General features: G+C 40.5%; 2 protein-coding genes across 3 annotated transcripts in view; one reads left to right on the plus strand and one right to left on the minus strand.

Annotated features, from left to right (window-relative positions):
- LOC132603453 (DNA mismatch repair protein MSH7) overlaps positions 1 to 14920 on the minus strand; it is a 40134-nt gene that overhangs the window by 12975 nt on the left and 12239 nt on the right. The window lies entirely within an intron of this gene.
- On the plus strand, positions 6995 to 8844 carry LOC132603454 (uncharacterized). The gene is made up of 2 exons (XM_060316523.1): positions 6995 to 7541; positions 7622 to 8844. The coding sequence occupies exons 1-2, from the start codon at positions 7184 to 7186 to the stop codon at positions 7801 to 7803; spliced, it is 540 nt and encodes a 179-aa protein (XP_060172506.1). The 5' UTR covers positions 6995 to 7183; the 3' UTR covers positions 7804 to 8844.

The following is a 14920-nucleotide window of genomic DNA, read 5'->3' on the forward strand; positions in this document are numbered from 1 at the left end:
CCCACACATGAAACATCTATTGATAAGAATTATTCCTTTCTTCTTGAGATTGTCTTGTGTTAGGCAGGATTCTCTAAGAGCAGTCCAAGTGAAGCAGGAGACTTTGAGAGGCTGCCTAGTTCTCCAGATATGTTTCCAAGGCCATTCCTCAAGAATGCCATTTTGAGAGCTCCAGTAGTTACAAACTCTCCTTTACAGTGTAAATTCCATCCTTTGCTTTGCCCTAAAGAATTCTATCTGTATCTTCAACCACCATATGCCTGCCCTCCAATGTTGCTAGAAGATTGAGGAAGTCATTGATTTCCCAATCTTGCAAGTTTCTTCTGAAAATTGGACTCCAACAGTTGTTGTCCTGGTATTGAGCAATTGTGGCATCTTTGTTAGAGGCTATCTGGAACAAGAGGGGAAAGAATCTTTCAGTAGAGTATCCCCAAGCCATCTATCTAGCCAGAATCTAATTTTGAGCCCATTTCCAGCCTTGAAAGGGACACTTTGAAAAATGTCTTCCTGCAGACTACTGATAAACACACCCTCACACCATATGGTTCATTACTCTTCTTTGGCCTCCAGTGGTCTTCAATGCCAAATTTTGCTTTAATGATGCCCCTCCAGTAACCTGCTTCATTCTGCCCAAATCTCCATAAGCAAGCTTTTGTTATGAAGCTTTAGATTTCTGATTCCCAACCCTCTATAGACCTTGGGTTGAATGACAGATTGCCATTTTACCAAGGGGAATTTGTGAGTATTGTTGTTGCCCTCCCATAGGAATTTTCTTCTGAGCCTATCAATCTGCTTTAGAACTGAACTTGGCAATGGAAAAAGTAACATACAGTAGGTGGGGATGCTGTCTAGCACACTATTGATAAGAGTAAGCCTACCTCCCATAGATAGATATTGCATCTGCCAAGTTGCCAATCTCTTCTCCATTCTTTCAATAACACCATTCCAAATTCCAACTGATTTAAATTTAGCACCCAAAGGAAGTCCCAGATAAGTTGTGGGGAGGGAACCTGTTTTGCAGCTAAGGATGCTAGCAAGTTCCTCCAGGTTAGCAATTGTATTAACAGGGTAAATGGTACTCTTAAGCATGTTGATATGAAGGCCTGTGATGGATTCAAAGATCATGAGAGTAATGTTGAGGTTGGAGACTTGCTGGTTGTCGGCTCCACAAAATATCAAGGTATCATCTGCATATAATAGATGGGAAACAGTTATTGAAATGGAGGAACAAGAACCTACTTGGAAACCTTGAATTCATTGGAGTTCTTTTGCCTTAGCTAACAACTTTGAAAGTCCTTCCATAGCTAGGATGAAAAAGAAAGGAGAGAGAGGATCACCCTGCCTAAGGCCCATTTCAGAAGAGAAAAAACCCACTGGACTTCTATTCACTAAAACTGAGAATTTTACTGTTGATATGCAGAAATAAATCCACCTTTCTCCAAAGCCCATTTGTTTCAAGATGTTGACAAGATAAGCCCAGTTAAGTTGATCAAAAGCTTTCTCAATGTCTAATTTACATAGGATACTAGACTCTCCGCTTTTAATTTTCCAGTCTAGCACCTCATTAGCAATCATAGAAGCATCTGTAATCTGCCTATTTTTCATAAAAGCACTCCGTTGCCCTGAAACTAGAGATCCCACCACCTTTTTCAACCTCTCAGCTAGAACTTTTGCTAGCAGTTTGTAGACCCTGCCAATAAGACTAATAGGCCTGAAATCCCTGAGTTCCGCTGCTCCTTTCTTCTTAGGGATTAGAGCAATGAATGAAGCATTACAGGATCTTACCATTTGGCAGTGCTGATGGAAGAAATTGAGAGCTGCTACCAAGTCTGATGTAATAAAATCCCAAGATTTCTGATAGAAAGCCATCCGGGACTGGGGCACAAGCCATGAGAGCAACTGAGATTTCTAATTAATAAAAAGGAATTTCAAGCTCCTCCTTTTCTACTGTGCTAAGAGAGGCAAGTCCCTCAAAAACAGCTGAAGGTCTCCAAGTTTCTGTCTCTTTTTGTAGACTTGTTGAAAATAATCCAGAATACCTTCTTTGATCTTTCCTCTGTGTTCAATTATTTCATCCCCTATCTTTAGTCTGTCAATGCAATTACCCCTCCTGTGAGAGTTTGCCATTCTTTAGAAGAACTTCGTATTCTTGTCTCCTTCTTTTAGACATAAGCATCTTGATTTTTGTCTCCATGACATTTCTTCTGCAATGGCAATCTGCTGAAGTTGCATTTTCAGGTTGAGTGACTGCATTTTCTCCTCTTCTGATAGAGTTCTAAAATTAGCCTCCTGATCTAGCTTCCCCAATTCCATTAGAGCCTTGTTCCTTTGGACTTCTATTTTCCCATATACCTCTTTATTCCATTTAGTTATATCTCTTTTGAGATTTCTGAGTTTCTGGATAAGAACAAAGTCCGGAATGCCCAAAACAACGTAAGAGTTCCACCAGCCTCTTACCATTTCAATGAAGCCCTCTGACCGCAACCACATGTTCTCAAACTTGAAATAAGAGGGTGAAGCTTCCCAATCCCCACTCTCCAAAATAATAGGCTTGTGATCTGAGACTACTCTAGGCAATGTGTACTGTTTAATGGCATTGAACATTTCACTCCATTCAGGTGAGATGAGATACCTGTCAATTCTTGAGGCTTGAAAAGGCTCCCCCCCTCTTGACCAAGTAAATTGAGCTCCCTGAAGTGGAGGGTCAATCAGTTCCAAGTCCAGGATTGTGTTAGAGAACCCCTGTATGGCCCTAGATCTTCTGTTGCAGTTCATTCTTTCCTCTTCAAATCTACAGACATTGAAATCCCCTCCCCTACCACCCACAGATCAGACCATAAACCCCTAACAGATGCTAATTCTAGCCATAGATCCTCCGTTTCTGGATTAGTGTGAGGTCCATAGACACCCGTGAAAACCCATTTGAAGTCCTCAGATAGACTTTCAAATCTACAGGAAAGTGAGAAAACCCCGACTTCAGAATCAACACAATTCCACACTCTTTTGTCCCACATCATTAAGATTCCATCTTTTGTGCCAATAGCTTTGAAATCTGCCCATGATATCCATCTATCCCCCCAAATTTGACTGGTTAGTGAAGAATTCCATTCCTCAAATTTTTTTTTCCTGTAAGCATATAATATCTACACCCCATTTGTGAATAAGAGATTTCAAAGTGCTTCTCGTTTTCTTTTCATTAAGCCCCTGTACATTCCAGCTGAGTAATTTGATTCTCATCTGAAGAAAACCTTTTGAGACCTGCCCCTTTCTTTTTTCCCACTGCTTTCTTGGAGTCCCCAATCCAATTTTTTGAGTTCACTTGTTGTTTTATTTTTCCCCTTCTTGTTGGATTCCTCTGTTTTCTTGTTCTGTACGAGTAGTTGTGCTTTTTTTCCTTTCCTCTATTCTCAAAATAATGTCAAATAATTCATGCTCAAACCCTGCAACATTCACTCCCAACACTTTGCATGCGTTCATCATAGTCAATTTAGTCCATTTAGAAGTTTTCACCACCTCCGGAATGTCAATTTTTTTTATTGTGAAGCTAGAGAAAGAAACTAGAGAAAGCTAGAGAAAGAAACTTATTGAAGGAGATTAAAGAAAAATGAGACTCCCGACTCTTCCTGAGGAGGACAGTCTGAGATTGGAGAGATTTTAGACTGCATACACCTAACAAAGAGTCTGCCCTATCAGCTTCATCGTCTGCTTCCAATTGAGAAATTTCCCCCTCCATATTTTCCAAATCCCTGAGCTTCGAAGCTTGAACCTCCAACGCAAGGGTGTCTAAGGATTCTTTGATTTGAGAAGCTGACAGTTTAAAGCTGCATGGGTCGAGTTTGGACACAGATACTCTCCAGTGTTGGGACTTGATGGACCACTTGTGGTGTTTCCCTTTTGTTGGGCCTTTTGAATAGTAGTTGCTATTCAAGGCCATTGAGGTGCTCCCTTTATAAAACTTCCTTTTTCTTAGGTTATTTGAGCTGATTTGGACCGGCCCATTAGCCACTAAATCTTTTGAATTGATTTTAATCTTTGCAGGACCCCTCACATGCTGCGCATCTGGCTTATTAGCGTAGATGCCACGTGGTTCTGCCCAAGACGCTGGCCCCATCTGCTTTTCAGACCTAAGTAAACCCTTCGATTGTCCAGCAATTAAAGGAGAAGATCGGTTCTCTGAAATAATTGTAAGATCATAGACCCATCCATCTAATTCAAAATTTAAACTCGCCGAAAACTTCTTGCCTGAGCTTGCAACGCAAATACGAGCCCAAAAGAAATGGGATCTGTTTTTAGTGTCTTCATCAACTCCTACGAAACCGCCACACTAATTCCCAATTCGCTTGAAGGTATCTGATGACCATGCATTCAGTGGAACATCAAAAACTTTTAGCCACATGTTCTCTGCAGTTGGTTGCGATGAATTGGACTTCGGCGACCACCAAGAGAGGGATAGGTGTCTGCCACTCCAAAACCAGTCCCCCGCCTTTACTCACACAGCCTCTTGTCTGGAAGGAAGTTCAAAGAGAAAACAATTATGATCCATTGGAGTGACATTGATCCCAGCAGTGATTTAACCATTTCCTAATTATCTCCGGGTCTGGGCTGTGATGGAATGGATCGTTAAAGATACCCACTAAGCTTCTGTATAGAGGGTGTTTCTCAAACTCAGCACCCCCATTTGCTGACTGGCTAAGCTCCGGCCAACTATCAATGGAAGTAGCTGCATGATAAGTTTTTGTTAAAGGAGGTGGTGGCCCTGACATGATGTTCTTCCCCAGAAATCGTAAGATTTTCTCCGCAATATCTGTCCACCCACTGTTGAAGTTAATCTACGGGATGATCATTGCCGCTTTGGATGAACAAATCTGCCATATACATTGAAATTTTGATAAACTCTGTAAAGATTGTGTTGTTTTTTTCTTCCGCACCTTCTGTAAAGACAACCAGAACCTTTTGATGCTTGTATAAGTGCCTCGCACACCCATCTTAAGTTATGTGCATCCCATTCCGATGGCAGAGATATAGGGTGGAATTTTGGTAGAAAAGGTCCAACTCAACATGAAGTTATATGTAATTTTTGTGAAAAAAGTAGCAAGGGTGGAATAACCCGGCACAAACAACATTTACTTGGTGTCGGAACAAATTCTAAAGCTTGTAAAAGATGTCCGGAATCAGTTAAGGCGGAAATAAGAGCTTATATGGAACAAAACAACAACAACAACAACAACAACCCAGTGAAATCTCACATCTTGGGGTCTGGGAAGGGTAGAATGTACGCAGACCTTACTCCTACCAAGGTAGGATGGCTGTTTCCGAGAGACCCTCGGCTCAATAGAAGCATAAAAAGGGAGTCAGATAAGGTTAAAAGATTCAAAACGATATTGTAATGAAATAATGCAAGCGACACAGTAAAACAGGATAATCAAGGAATTCAAAGCGATATGGAAATGCAAATAACGAAAGCGGCACAGATAAAATAGAGTAATCAAAGTACAGAAAGTAGTGAATAATAACATAAATCAGAGCACAAGAAATTATAATGCGCTAATGCGCCTACTAATAAGGAAAGATAACGAGACTTATATACTAGCCTTCTACCCTAATGTGGGTCCTCCACACCTTCCTATCTAAGGTCATGTCCTCGGTAAGCTGTAACTGCGTCATGTCCTGTCTAATCACCTCTCCCCAATATTTCTTTGGCCTACCCCTACCTCTTCTGAAACCATCCATGGCTAACCTCTCACACCTTCGCACTGGGGCATCTATGTCTCTCCTCTTCACATGCCCAATATTTCCCGCATCTTGTCTTCCACCGAGGCCACTCCCACCTTATCCCGAATAGCCTCATTTCTAATCTCGTCGCTCCTAGTGTGCCCACACATCCATCTCAACATTCTCATCTCGGCAACTTTCATCTTTTGAACGTGAGAGCTTATATGGAACAAAAGAATGTGGCAAAAACCCAAATGAATTCCGATACATATGTGGTTGATCATATGGATGATAGTGATGATGATATGGATGAAGTTAATGATATGATGCCTCCTCCCTCCAAAACTCAAAAAAGGAAGACCGGGACGAAAGGTCCTATGAATCTTTATTATCCACAAAAGCCAAAGGAAGGGGCAGGTGACAGTTTGAGTAATAAAAGATCACGGAAGATTTTAAGGGATCGTGCTGTAGGTGCTTTTGCAAGATGGGTCTACGATGCAGGGCTCCCTTTTAATTGTGTCAATGCCAAAAGTTTTAAAAAAGTCATTGACTATATAGGAGAATATGGCCCTAATATGAAGCCTCCAACCTATCACGAAGTTAGAGTTACTTGTCTAAAAAAAAAGGTGGAGAAGGTTGACAAGATTGTGGAGGAACACAAAGTGCAATAGAGCAAGTTTGGATGTTCCATTATGATGGATAAATGGACAGCCCGGAATGGAAAAATGGTCATCAATGTTTTGGTAAACTCTCCAAAAGGTAGTTTGTTTCTTGGATCATATGATGCCAGCCACTCTTCTACGGATTCCACTAAAATGTACAGCTTGTTTGAGAGGACTATTGAGTCAATTGGAAAGGATAATGTTGTACAAGTGGTTATCGATAATGCTAGTGAGAATGTAAAAGCAGGTCAAATGATGCATGGCACATTCCCACATATTTATTGGACTCCATGTGCTGCCCATTGTATCAATTTGATATTTGGTGACATTTTCAAGATCAACCCGTATGCTTCAGGTAACTTTAATATAGTTTTGACTTGTGTACTTGTGCTATAGCATCAAAGTGTTACATTTTACACTTTATAGTTTATACTTAATAACTATTTGGTATTTCTTTTGTAGTTTTTAGCAAGGCTACTAAGATGTATGCTTACATCAGTCAAAGGCCATTGCTATTAAACTTGATGAGGAAGTTTACAAATGAAAGAAATTTAGTGAGACCGGGCAAGACTAGATTTGCAATAGCTTTCTTGACTTTGCATAGTTTTTACATGCAAAAGAAAAACTTAAGAAGCCTAGTCACTTCAAATGAATGGAAACAAAGCAAACATGCAAAGGAAATTGCAGGGAAAGAGGTTGCGAGGAACATTATTTCTCCATGATTTTGGAATGATGTTTGTAAGGCACTTAAAGTTGGTGGTCCTTTGATTATCGTACTTCGTTTGGTGGATGGGGAGAAAAAACCACCAATGGGCTATCTTTATGAAGCTATGGATCTTTGCAAAGAATCTATTGCAAAGGCATTTGGGGGTGATGAGAGGAGGTATGAAAAAGTTTTTAAGATCATTGATAAAAGATGGTCGGATCAACTTCATCGACCTTTGCATGCAGCAGGACATATTCTGAACCCGGGGTTATATTATAAGAATGCAGCTGCTGAAACTTTAGATGGAGAAGTGTGGGATGACTACATTTCATGTCTTGAGAAGTTGGTCCCTGATCCCAATTTGAGAGATAAAATGTCGGTTGAGCTTGGTAAGTATAGACAAGCAGATGGGACATTTGGTAAGGAATCTGCCATTAGAGCTAGAGACCGTTTGTCACCAGGTAAGTTAGTTGTTTTAGTTGTCTTTATAACTTATTTGATTTCTTTATACTTAATACTTTTTGAAATATTTTTTACGTAGTCGAATGGTGGATGCAATATGGTAACCATGTTCCAGCCTTGCAAAAGTTTGCTATCAAAGTACTAAGCTTAACTTGTAGTGCATCCGGATGTGAAAGAAATTGGAGTGTCTATGAACATGTGAGAGAGAAGAAGATTTATTCTATTTTATATTACATAATTACATTATCCTTATTTTATTAGTATTCTTTAATTACTCTCTACAACTTATACACGGATTCACTCCAAGAAGAGGAATAGACTTGAGCTAAAACGTCTCAATGATCTAGTGTACATTAAGTACAATAGAACATTGAAGCGTCGTTATAAAGCTCGCGACACCATTGATCCAATTAGGTTGGAGAATATTGATGAGGTAAATGAATAGGTAACTGGAGCACCCGAAGACCTTACAGAGGAAGAGTTAGAAGATGATGGTCTCACTTGGGGTATTGTTGCTTCGGCAAGTGGATGTGAGGAGAGTATTTATGGTCTTAGGGCGAGTTGTTCAAGTTCAATGAACAAGGATAAAGAGGTGGCTTCTTCAAGTCGAACCCTCTTTGATGAAGACTCAGAGGAAGAAGAAGATGACAGCCAATATAATGATAACACTCTTGTGGTTGAAGAATTTTTAGATCTTGAAGAAGAATAGATGTTGCTTCGTGATAATTTGGTTAATGCTAACACTTAGGGACCTTATGACTTATTAACTATCTAGTTGGAGACTTTTAGACTTTAGTATCAACTATCAACTATCTACTTTTAGTTTTTCAATTGAAATATATGCTAGTATTTTGTTGAGTATTTGAGTTTTTGGGTATTTATATATGCATATTTAATATTTTAATTTTTTTTGTTAATTCTCGCCTCGCTCCTAAAAGGCGCTTGCCACGCCACGCCTCGCCATGAGGCATGAGGCGAGCCCTTGTCGCCACGCCTCGCCTTTCGCCATCCTAAACACTGTATAGACCAATAGCTAAGACAAATGATATCGATAGTTCATATGGTCGAAATTAGTATAGAGAATCATTTAAGGTGAACTATGTTGATAGCCTCTAAAGAGCGCTAATGGGGGATAGAATGATGTGTAGGATCATCGTATGGCTAACTTCCGGTGGTGGTTAATGGGTTGTAGATCAAACGGTAAGATGAATCAAATGACCAGTTTCGAGCTATCGTTGACAAGTCATAAGTTTTATTGAAGATAAGTTATACGGACAAGGTTCAAAAGGTATCGTTGAAAAGTTCTAGAGTTTCTGGAAATATATTAGCTTCATGTTATAAACATCTATAAGCTAAATAAGGAAATATGTTACGTGTTCATGATTTGGTTTGTCATTGAGCGTATTACTCCCAAGGTCAAGTCACTAAGTTGTCATTATGGGATTAGAGCCTCTCCCTCAAATGGGTTGATATTGACAGGTTGCAAAGTAAGGCTAAAGGGATTATAGGTCACTGCCTAAGATGGACTCGATGACTATATTTTTTATGTCATCGGAATCGGGGTGTAGAAACTCAGTTAAGGTGAACTAAGTTGATATGAACGTTATAGCCTTCATAAGGATAAGATCATATAGACAGCTAGAATACAGGTGCGGGAAGCACCAATGAGGATTATAGTGAAGTGAGTGCTTATGTCCATCTCGCATTTAGCGAGATAAAGTCCTCAGATGATCCTTTCCTATTTGAGTTAAGTGAAGCGGGAAGCACCAATGAGGATTATAGTGAAATGAGTGCTTATGTCCATCTCGCATTTAGCGAGATAAAGTCCTCAGATGATCCTTTCCTATTTGAGTTAAGTGAAGTATCGTGACTCTCTTGTTCATACTCAGATGTTCCTTTCACGTAAGGTCAGTTGTATGGTAACAAGCTATTATATGGGCTTTTTTTTTTTTAAACTGGTAACAAGCTATTATATGGTTAGCATTCAGATGATCGTTAAAGGGTTATAAAGCGTAACATAAGAGGAATTATGTGTAAGCATTTAGATTACCATTGTTGGGGGTATGTGGCTTCTTTTAAGATAAACCGCACTGACGTAGACGATCATAGTCTTTCCAAGGTAGGATGGTCCACAAGATTAGAGAATGGTTTCTGAAAGTATCACAACAAGATCATAGAACAGTAGGTATGTCCCTATCGTATCCAGCGACATGAAGTCTTATCATTTGTTCCTTCTCTATATAGAGTTCATTGTGCTGTCGATGACGTTAGACTCCCCTTCATAAAAAGCTTATACTTTATGCGTTAAGGCAGGTGTGTCCACAAGTTTACAGTTTCAACAGATCGTAAGGGCAGTAAGTGTGTTAAGGCTATCCTTTCCTTCTTTCGGCATGAATCCGATTAAACCGAAATGTAAACGAACGTTCCTTCATAGTGATTCCATTCTTGATAATTATAAGTGTTCATGTTCTTCATTTTATTGAAATGTTACTTGAATCATGCTACTCTTGTTCTTGATATCTTATTGAGGTATATGTTGACGATACTAGCTACATAACGTATTCGGAGGTTTATCGACCTTACGTCACTCTGAAGGGCTCAAAATGTCTTTCTAATGTTCCTCATGCATGTATATATATGTATATGGTATCTTACTTACCACCGAGCTATAATCGGTTGGGTACGGCACCTATTGTGCGCTCTATATATATATATATATATATATATATATACATATACCATTGATTAGTTGGGTACGATATGATTATGATGATTACGCCCACAAAGGCTGGTACAATATGATATTACGCCCACAAAGGCTGGTACGTTATTTATGTATACAAGTATATGTATGCATATCATGCGCCCTCAGTGGCATTCAGAGTTTCCGATTGATTCTTCCCTATCTATCTCTCTTTACACTTGATGCTATTTCATATGATTATTCAATCTGCCTTAAGTATTCGGTGCAATCTTTCTGTACCGACGTCCCTTTTGCCAGGGGACGTTGCATTTGTTATTTTCCACATTGCAGGTCCAGATTTACAGGTTGGTAGACTTTCCCAGCAGATAGTGCAGATGTTCAGCGAAAGGGGTGTAAGCTTCACTTCTACCTGGAGCTGAGTCAGGTCTAGTGTTCTCATTGATGTTAGACAATATGGGCAGCTCAGGGTCCTGTCCCGATGCTTGTATCAGTTGTTCAATTGTAGGTATTCGTAGAGGCTTCATCGACAGTATTGGTGGGTTTCTTTGTAATCAGTTGTACCTCAGTTGTATACGTCAGGCCAATGGCCACATTTGTATACAGAAGTCATTACGTTTCTCATTTATCTTTCAAGTTATGACGAGTAGTCTGTTACAGGTACATAGTAGTTGCATATAGAGCATAGTCCGTCCCATTCAAATTTAGGGCAACATCTACCCTTCCACTTAACTTCCTACAGCTCCATCTTCCTCAGCTGCACCTCCACCACTATTGATTTATCATCGTCGTCCGCGTCCAGATGATTCATGCCCGCCACCGGATCCTTGCATGTTAAGGATTTGTCTACACAGAGTCCCCTCATTGCCACTCGAAAAGGTAATCGCTCTACTCGTAACCCTCATCCTATCTTATACTTGTTTGAGCTTTCATCGTTTGTCACCGGAATCCTTGCATGCTGAGGATTTGTCTACACAGTCCCCTCATTACCACTCGAAAAGGTAATCGCTCTACTCGTAACCCTCATCATATCTTATACTTGTTTGAGCTATCACCATTGCCCATTCTACCTTTGTATCATCACTATCATTTGTGTCTATTCCTAAGACTACAGGTGAAGCTCTTTTTCATCCAAACTGGCAACAAACTATGATTAAAGAGATATTTGTCTTACACTCTAGCGGTACTTGGGAGCTCGTTCCTCTACCTCCAGGTAAGTCTACTGTTGGTCGTCATTGGGTATATATAGTGCAGGTTGGCCCCGATGGACAAATTGATCGTCTGAAGGCAAGTTCTACAAAGTGCCACCAAAACTTAAAGGCAAGTTCTACAAAGTGGTGGTTAGACCGACTTTATTGTACGGGGCGGAGTGTTGGCCAGTCAAGAAATTTCACGTTCAGAAGATGAAAGTCGCGAAAATGCGAATGCTGCGGTGGATGTGTGGGCACACTAGGAGGGACAGAATTAGGAATGAAGATATCCGAGACAAGGTGGGAGTGGCATCGGTGGAGGACAAAATGCGGGAAGCGAGGCTGAAATGGTTTGGGCATGTGAAGAGGAGAGACACAGATGCCCCAGTGCGGAGGTGTGAGAGGTTGGCTATGGACGGTTTCAGAAGAGGCAAAGGGAGGCCGAAGAAGTACTGGGGAGAGGTGATTAGACAGGATATGGCACAGTTTCAGCTCACCGAGGACATGACCTTAGATAGGAGGTTGTAGAGGACTCAGATTAGGATAGAAGGCTAGGTGGCTTATCCTTCCACCATAGTAGTTGTAGTTTTGCTCATTTGTTTATTGCCATTTGATTTCTGCATTTGATTGCTGCTTATATTTGTTGGGTCGTTGTACTTTGGTTATCTTATTTATCTATAGTAGTTAATGCTCCATTCTTTCCGGACTGTTCTACCATGACTTTCTCGCTTTTGTTATTCCTTGTTTCATATTGTTTTCGATATGCTTGGTCCTATCTGACCTTTTGTCTTGTTTTTCCTCTCTTGTTCTCCTCTCTTAAGCCGAGGGTCTTTCGGAAACAGCCGCCCTACCTTTCAAGGTGGGGGTTAGGTCACACTCTACCCTCCCCAGACCCCACATGGTGGGATTATACTGGGCTTGTTGTTGTTGTTGTTGTTGTTCGCCATTGGTTTCTCTACCAATTGGATATCAAAACTGTCTTTCTTCATGGAGATCTCGAAGATAAGGTATATATGGAGCAACCACCTAGTTTCGTTGCTCAGAAAGAGTCTAGTAACATGGACAATCAGCTTATCATATTAGCAAAACTTATTAAAAATGCTCCCAGGCACTTATTTCGAGAAAACTTACTAGTGTTCATCCTGGACACTTCGTCCATCCACCGGTGATCCTTCTGATTATCGAAATCTCTCCTTTCTTTCATTCTCTCATCACCCTTTTAAGACTACATTTCTAGATGGATAACATCATATATTTCGCAGTAGGTTTCAAATCTTATGATGTGTCTAGATCCTTTGATGCAGCCGAGGTATGGTTTGACTGGACTGAAAAAGGCAAGGAATATATTAGAAGAACAACATTCAACAAGCTGAACAAGCCGACTCTGGATTGGATAACTCGAGTCATGATGGAAGCCTCAAAGACTAAAGGGAATTTAGTCAAGGGATGGAAGAGAAAAGATAGTTTTTCGGAAACTTTCTGCTCAAGGAACTTCAACAAATCCGGTAGATATATCTGTCAGCTTACGAGGGAGAAGAAGATCAGTAATCATAGTTTCTGAACTAGCTTTCAATTTGGGTAGGAAAAGAAGAAAGTAGTCAGCATTGATGAGTTAGCAAAGCACAATGAAGTCCTTAACAGATGTTTGGTGTATGTATTTAATGCTAGCAAGCCTAAGTTTCCAACCCTGAAGGATTTTAGAAGCTGGTCACAATCCCTATGGAAACAAGCCCATGGGTTAAACATTTACGAAATGAGGAATCACTCTTTCCTCCTTGAATTTGCCTCCAAAGCAAATGTTGAACAAGTTATTAAAGGGTCCTGGTATTGGCGGAGATACCCAGCAACAATGAATTGGTCGAGCCCGACGTCCGAGGCTGTTCAATCTTCTGCTAGAGCAAACTCTGTTTGGGTAAGATTTGTAGGTGTTCCTCTACATCTTTGGTCGCAGAAGACGTTCAAAAAACTTAGTGATCTTTGTGGGGGATGGATTGAAACTGAAGAGGAAACGCAGCTACGGAATCACCTCAAATGGGCTAGGGTCAAAATTAAGGGAGATGGTTATAGTATTCCGAAGGAGGTGACGATAAAAAAACGAAGGTCTGAACTTCACTATCCAGATCTGGGCTGAAATTCCGGTGGTTTACTCCATCGGAGAAGACAACGGTGAAAGTGGCAAACCCTCTTTTACCCAGCAGATATCGAGGGTTTTGTCAGAGGAGACAGTTGTAGAGGAGACTTCAAATTCAAAAAGGAAGCACGTGAGTCCCCCGTGTGACTTCCCTCTGATGAACAAAATTTCAGGCCCAAAAATTTTGTTAGGCCCAAATCGTTTGGAGGCCTTTTCACAAATAGAGGAACCAGACAAGCAAGAGGGTTTTTTAAATGAAACACGTGCTCTGTCACGTGAGAATCAGAATCTACAAACAATTAGGCCCCAATTTCATATCGATCCAGTGCTGCTTGAACTAAAGACAACCGCTTCCAAATTCTTGAATCTTTCTCGCTGTGGAAGGCGACAAAATTCACTTCTTCATATTCTTATATACCCACCATAGCCGCACCTCTCAAACCTTCACCCACCAACAAGAATTTTCCCTCGATCCCCAAAATGGCCCAAACCGTCAATAACAAAAATCCATCACCACCCAATTCTTTTCCTGCCATGCAATACCAAAGGGGAACCTTGATGAACAAAAAGATGACGATGATATGTCGATTATCCAATTAGATGACTCTCAACCTCTGTTGGCATTAGCAGAGGAGACTCTACAATTGGAGGAAGAATGAGGTTTAACTATTGAGGATGTTATTCCGTTAAACTCAACCGATCAAGTTCTCTCGGATTCAGACCAAGGGATCCCTATTTGGGTCAAACAACATATTATCGGAATGAGCAAGGAGTTTGGTGTTCATTTTCCGGGCTGCGAGAAAGCAGCGCTGGAATTATTTATGAAAATTGATGGGAAGCGACAAGATGCGAAAGAAAATGTTGTTGCTATTGTTCCAGTGACGACAAAAGGCAAGGGTTCTAAAGAACTGAAGAATCTGGACCCGGGCAGTAATTTTGTGAGTTTCGGTACAAGTAGGGGGGTGCTTTATTAACCAAATCAATGAAGGTTAACATGGTATCTTGGAATGTGAGGGGCCTTAATGATCATAGAAAGAGGCCGAAAATAAAAAATATGATGAGCAAATGGAGGGCAGACGTGTACTGTCTTCAAGAATCCAAGCTGGAAGGTGACATAAGGGATATTATTGAAGAGATATGGGCTAATAGATGGGTGAAGTATGCACAACTAGAGGCTAGTGGTACTAGAGGGGGCATTATTATTCTTTGGGACAGTAGCATTTGGGAAGGAGAAATATGTAAGGTGGGTGCTTACTGTATCACCTGCAAATTTACTGGCAAATCACAGGATTTCTGTTGGCATTTGTCAAGTATTTATGCTCCTAATGGTAGAGTGGAAAGGGAAGAGGTGTGGTG

This window comes from Lycium barbarum, chromosome 7 (genome assembly GCF_019175385.1).
Source record: "Lycium barbarum isolate Lr01 chromosome 7, ASM1917538v2, whole genome shotgun sequence".
Taxonomy (NCBI): domain Eukaryota; kingdom Viridiplantae; phylum Streptophyta; class Magnoliopsida; order Solanales; family Solanaceae; genus Lycium; species Lycium barbarum.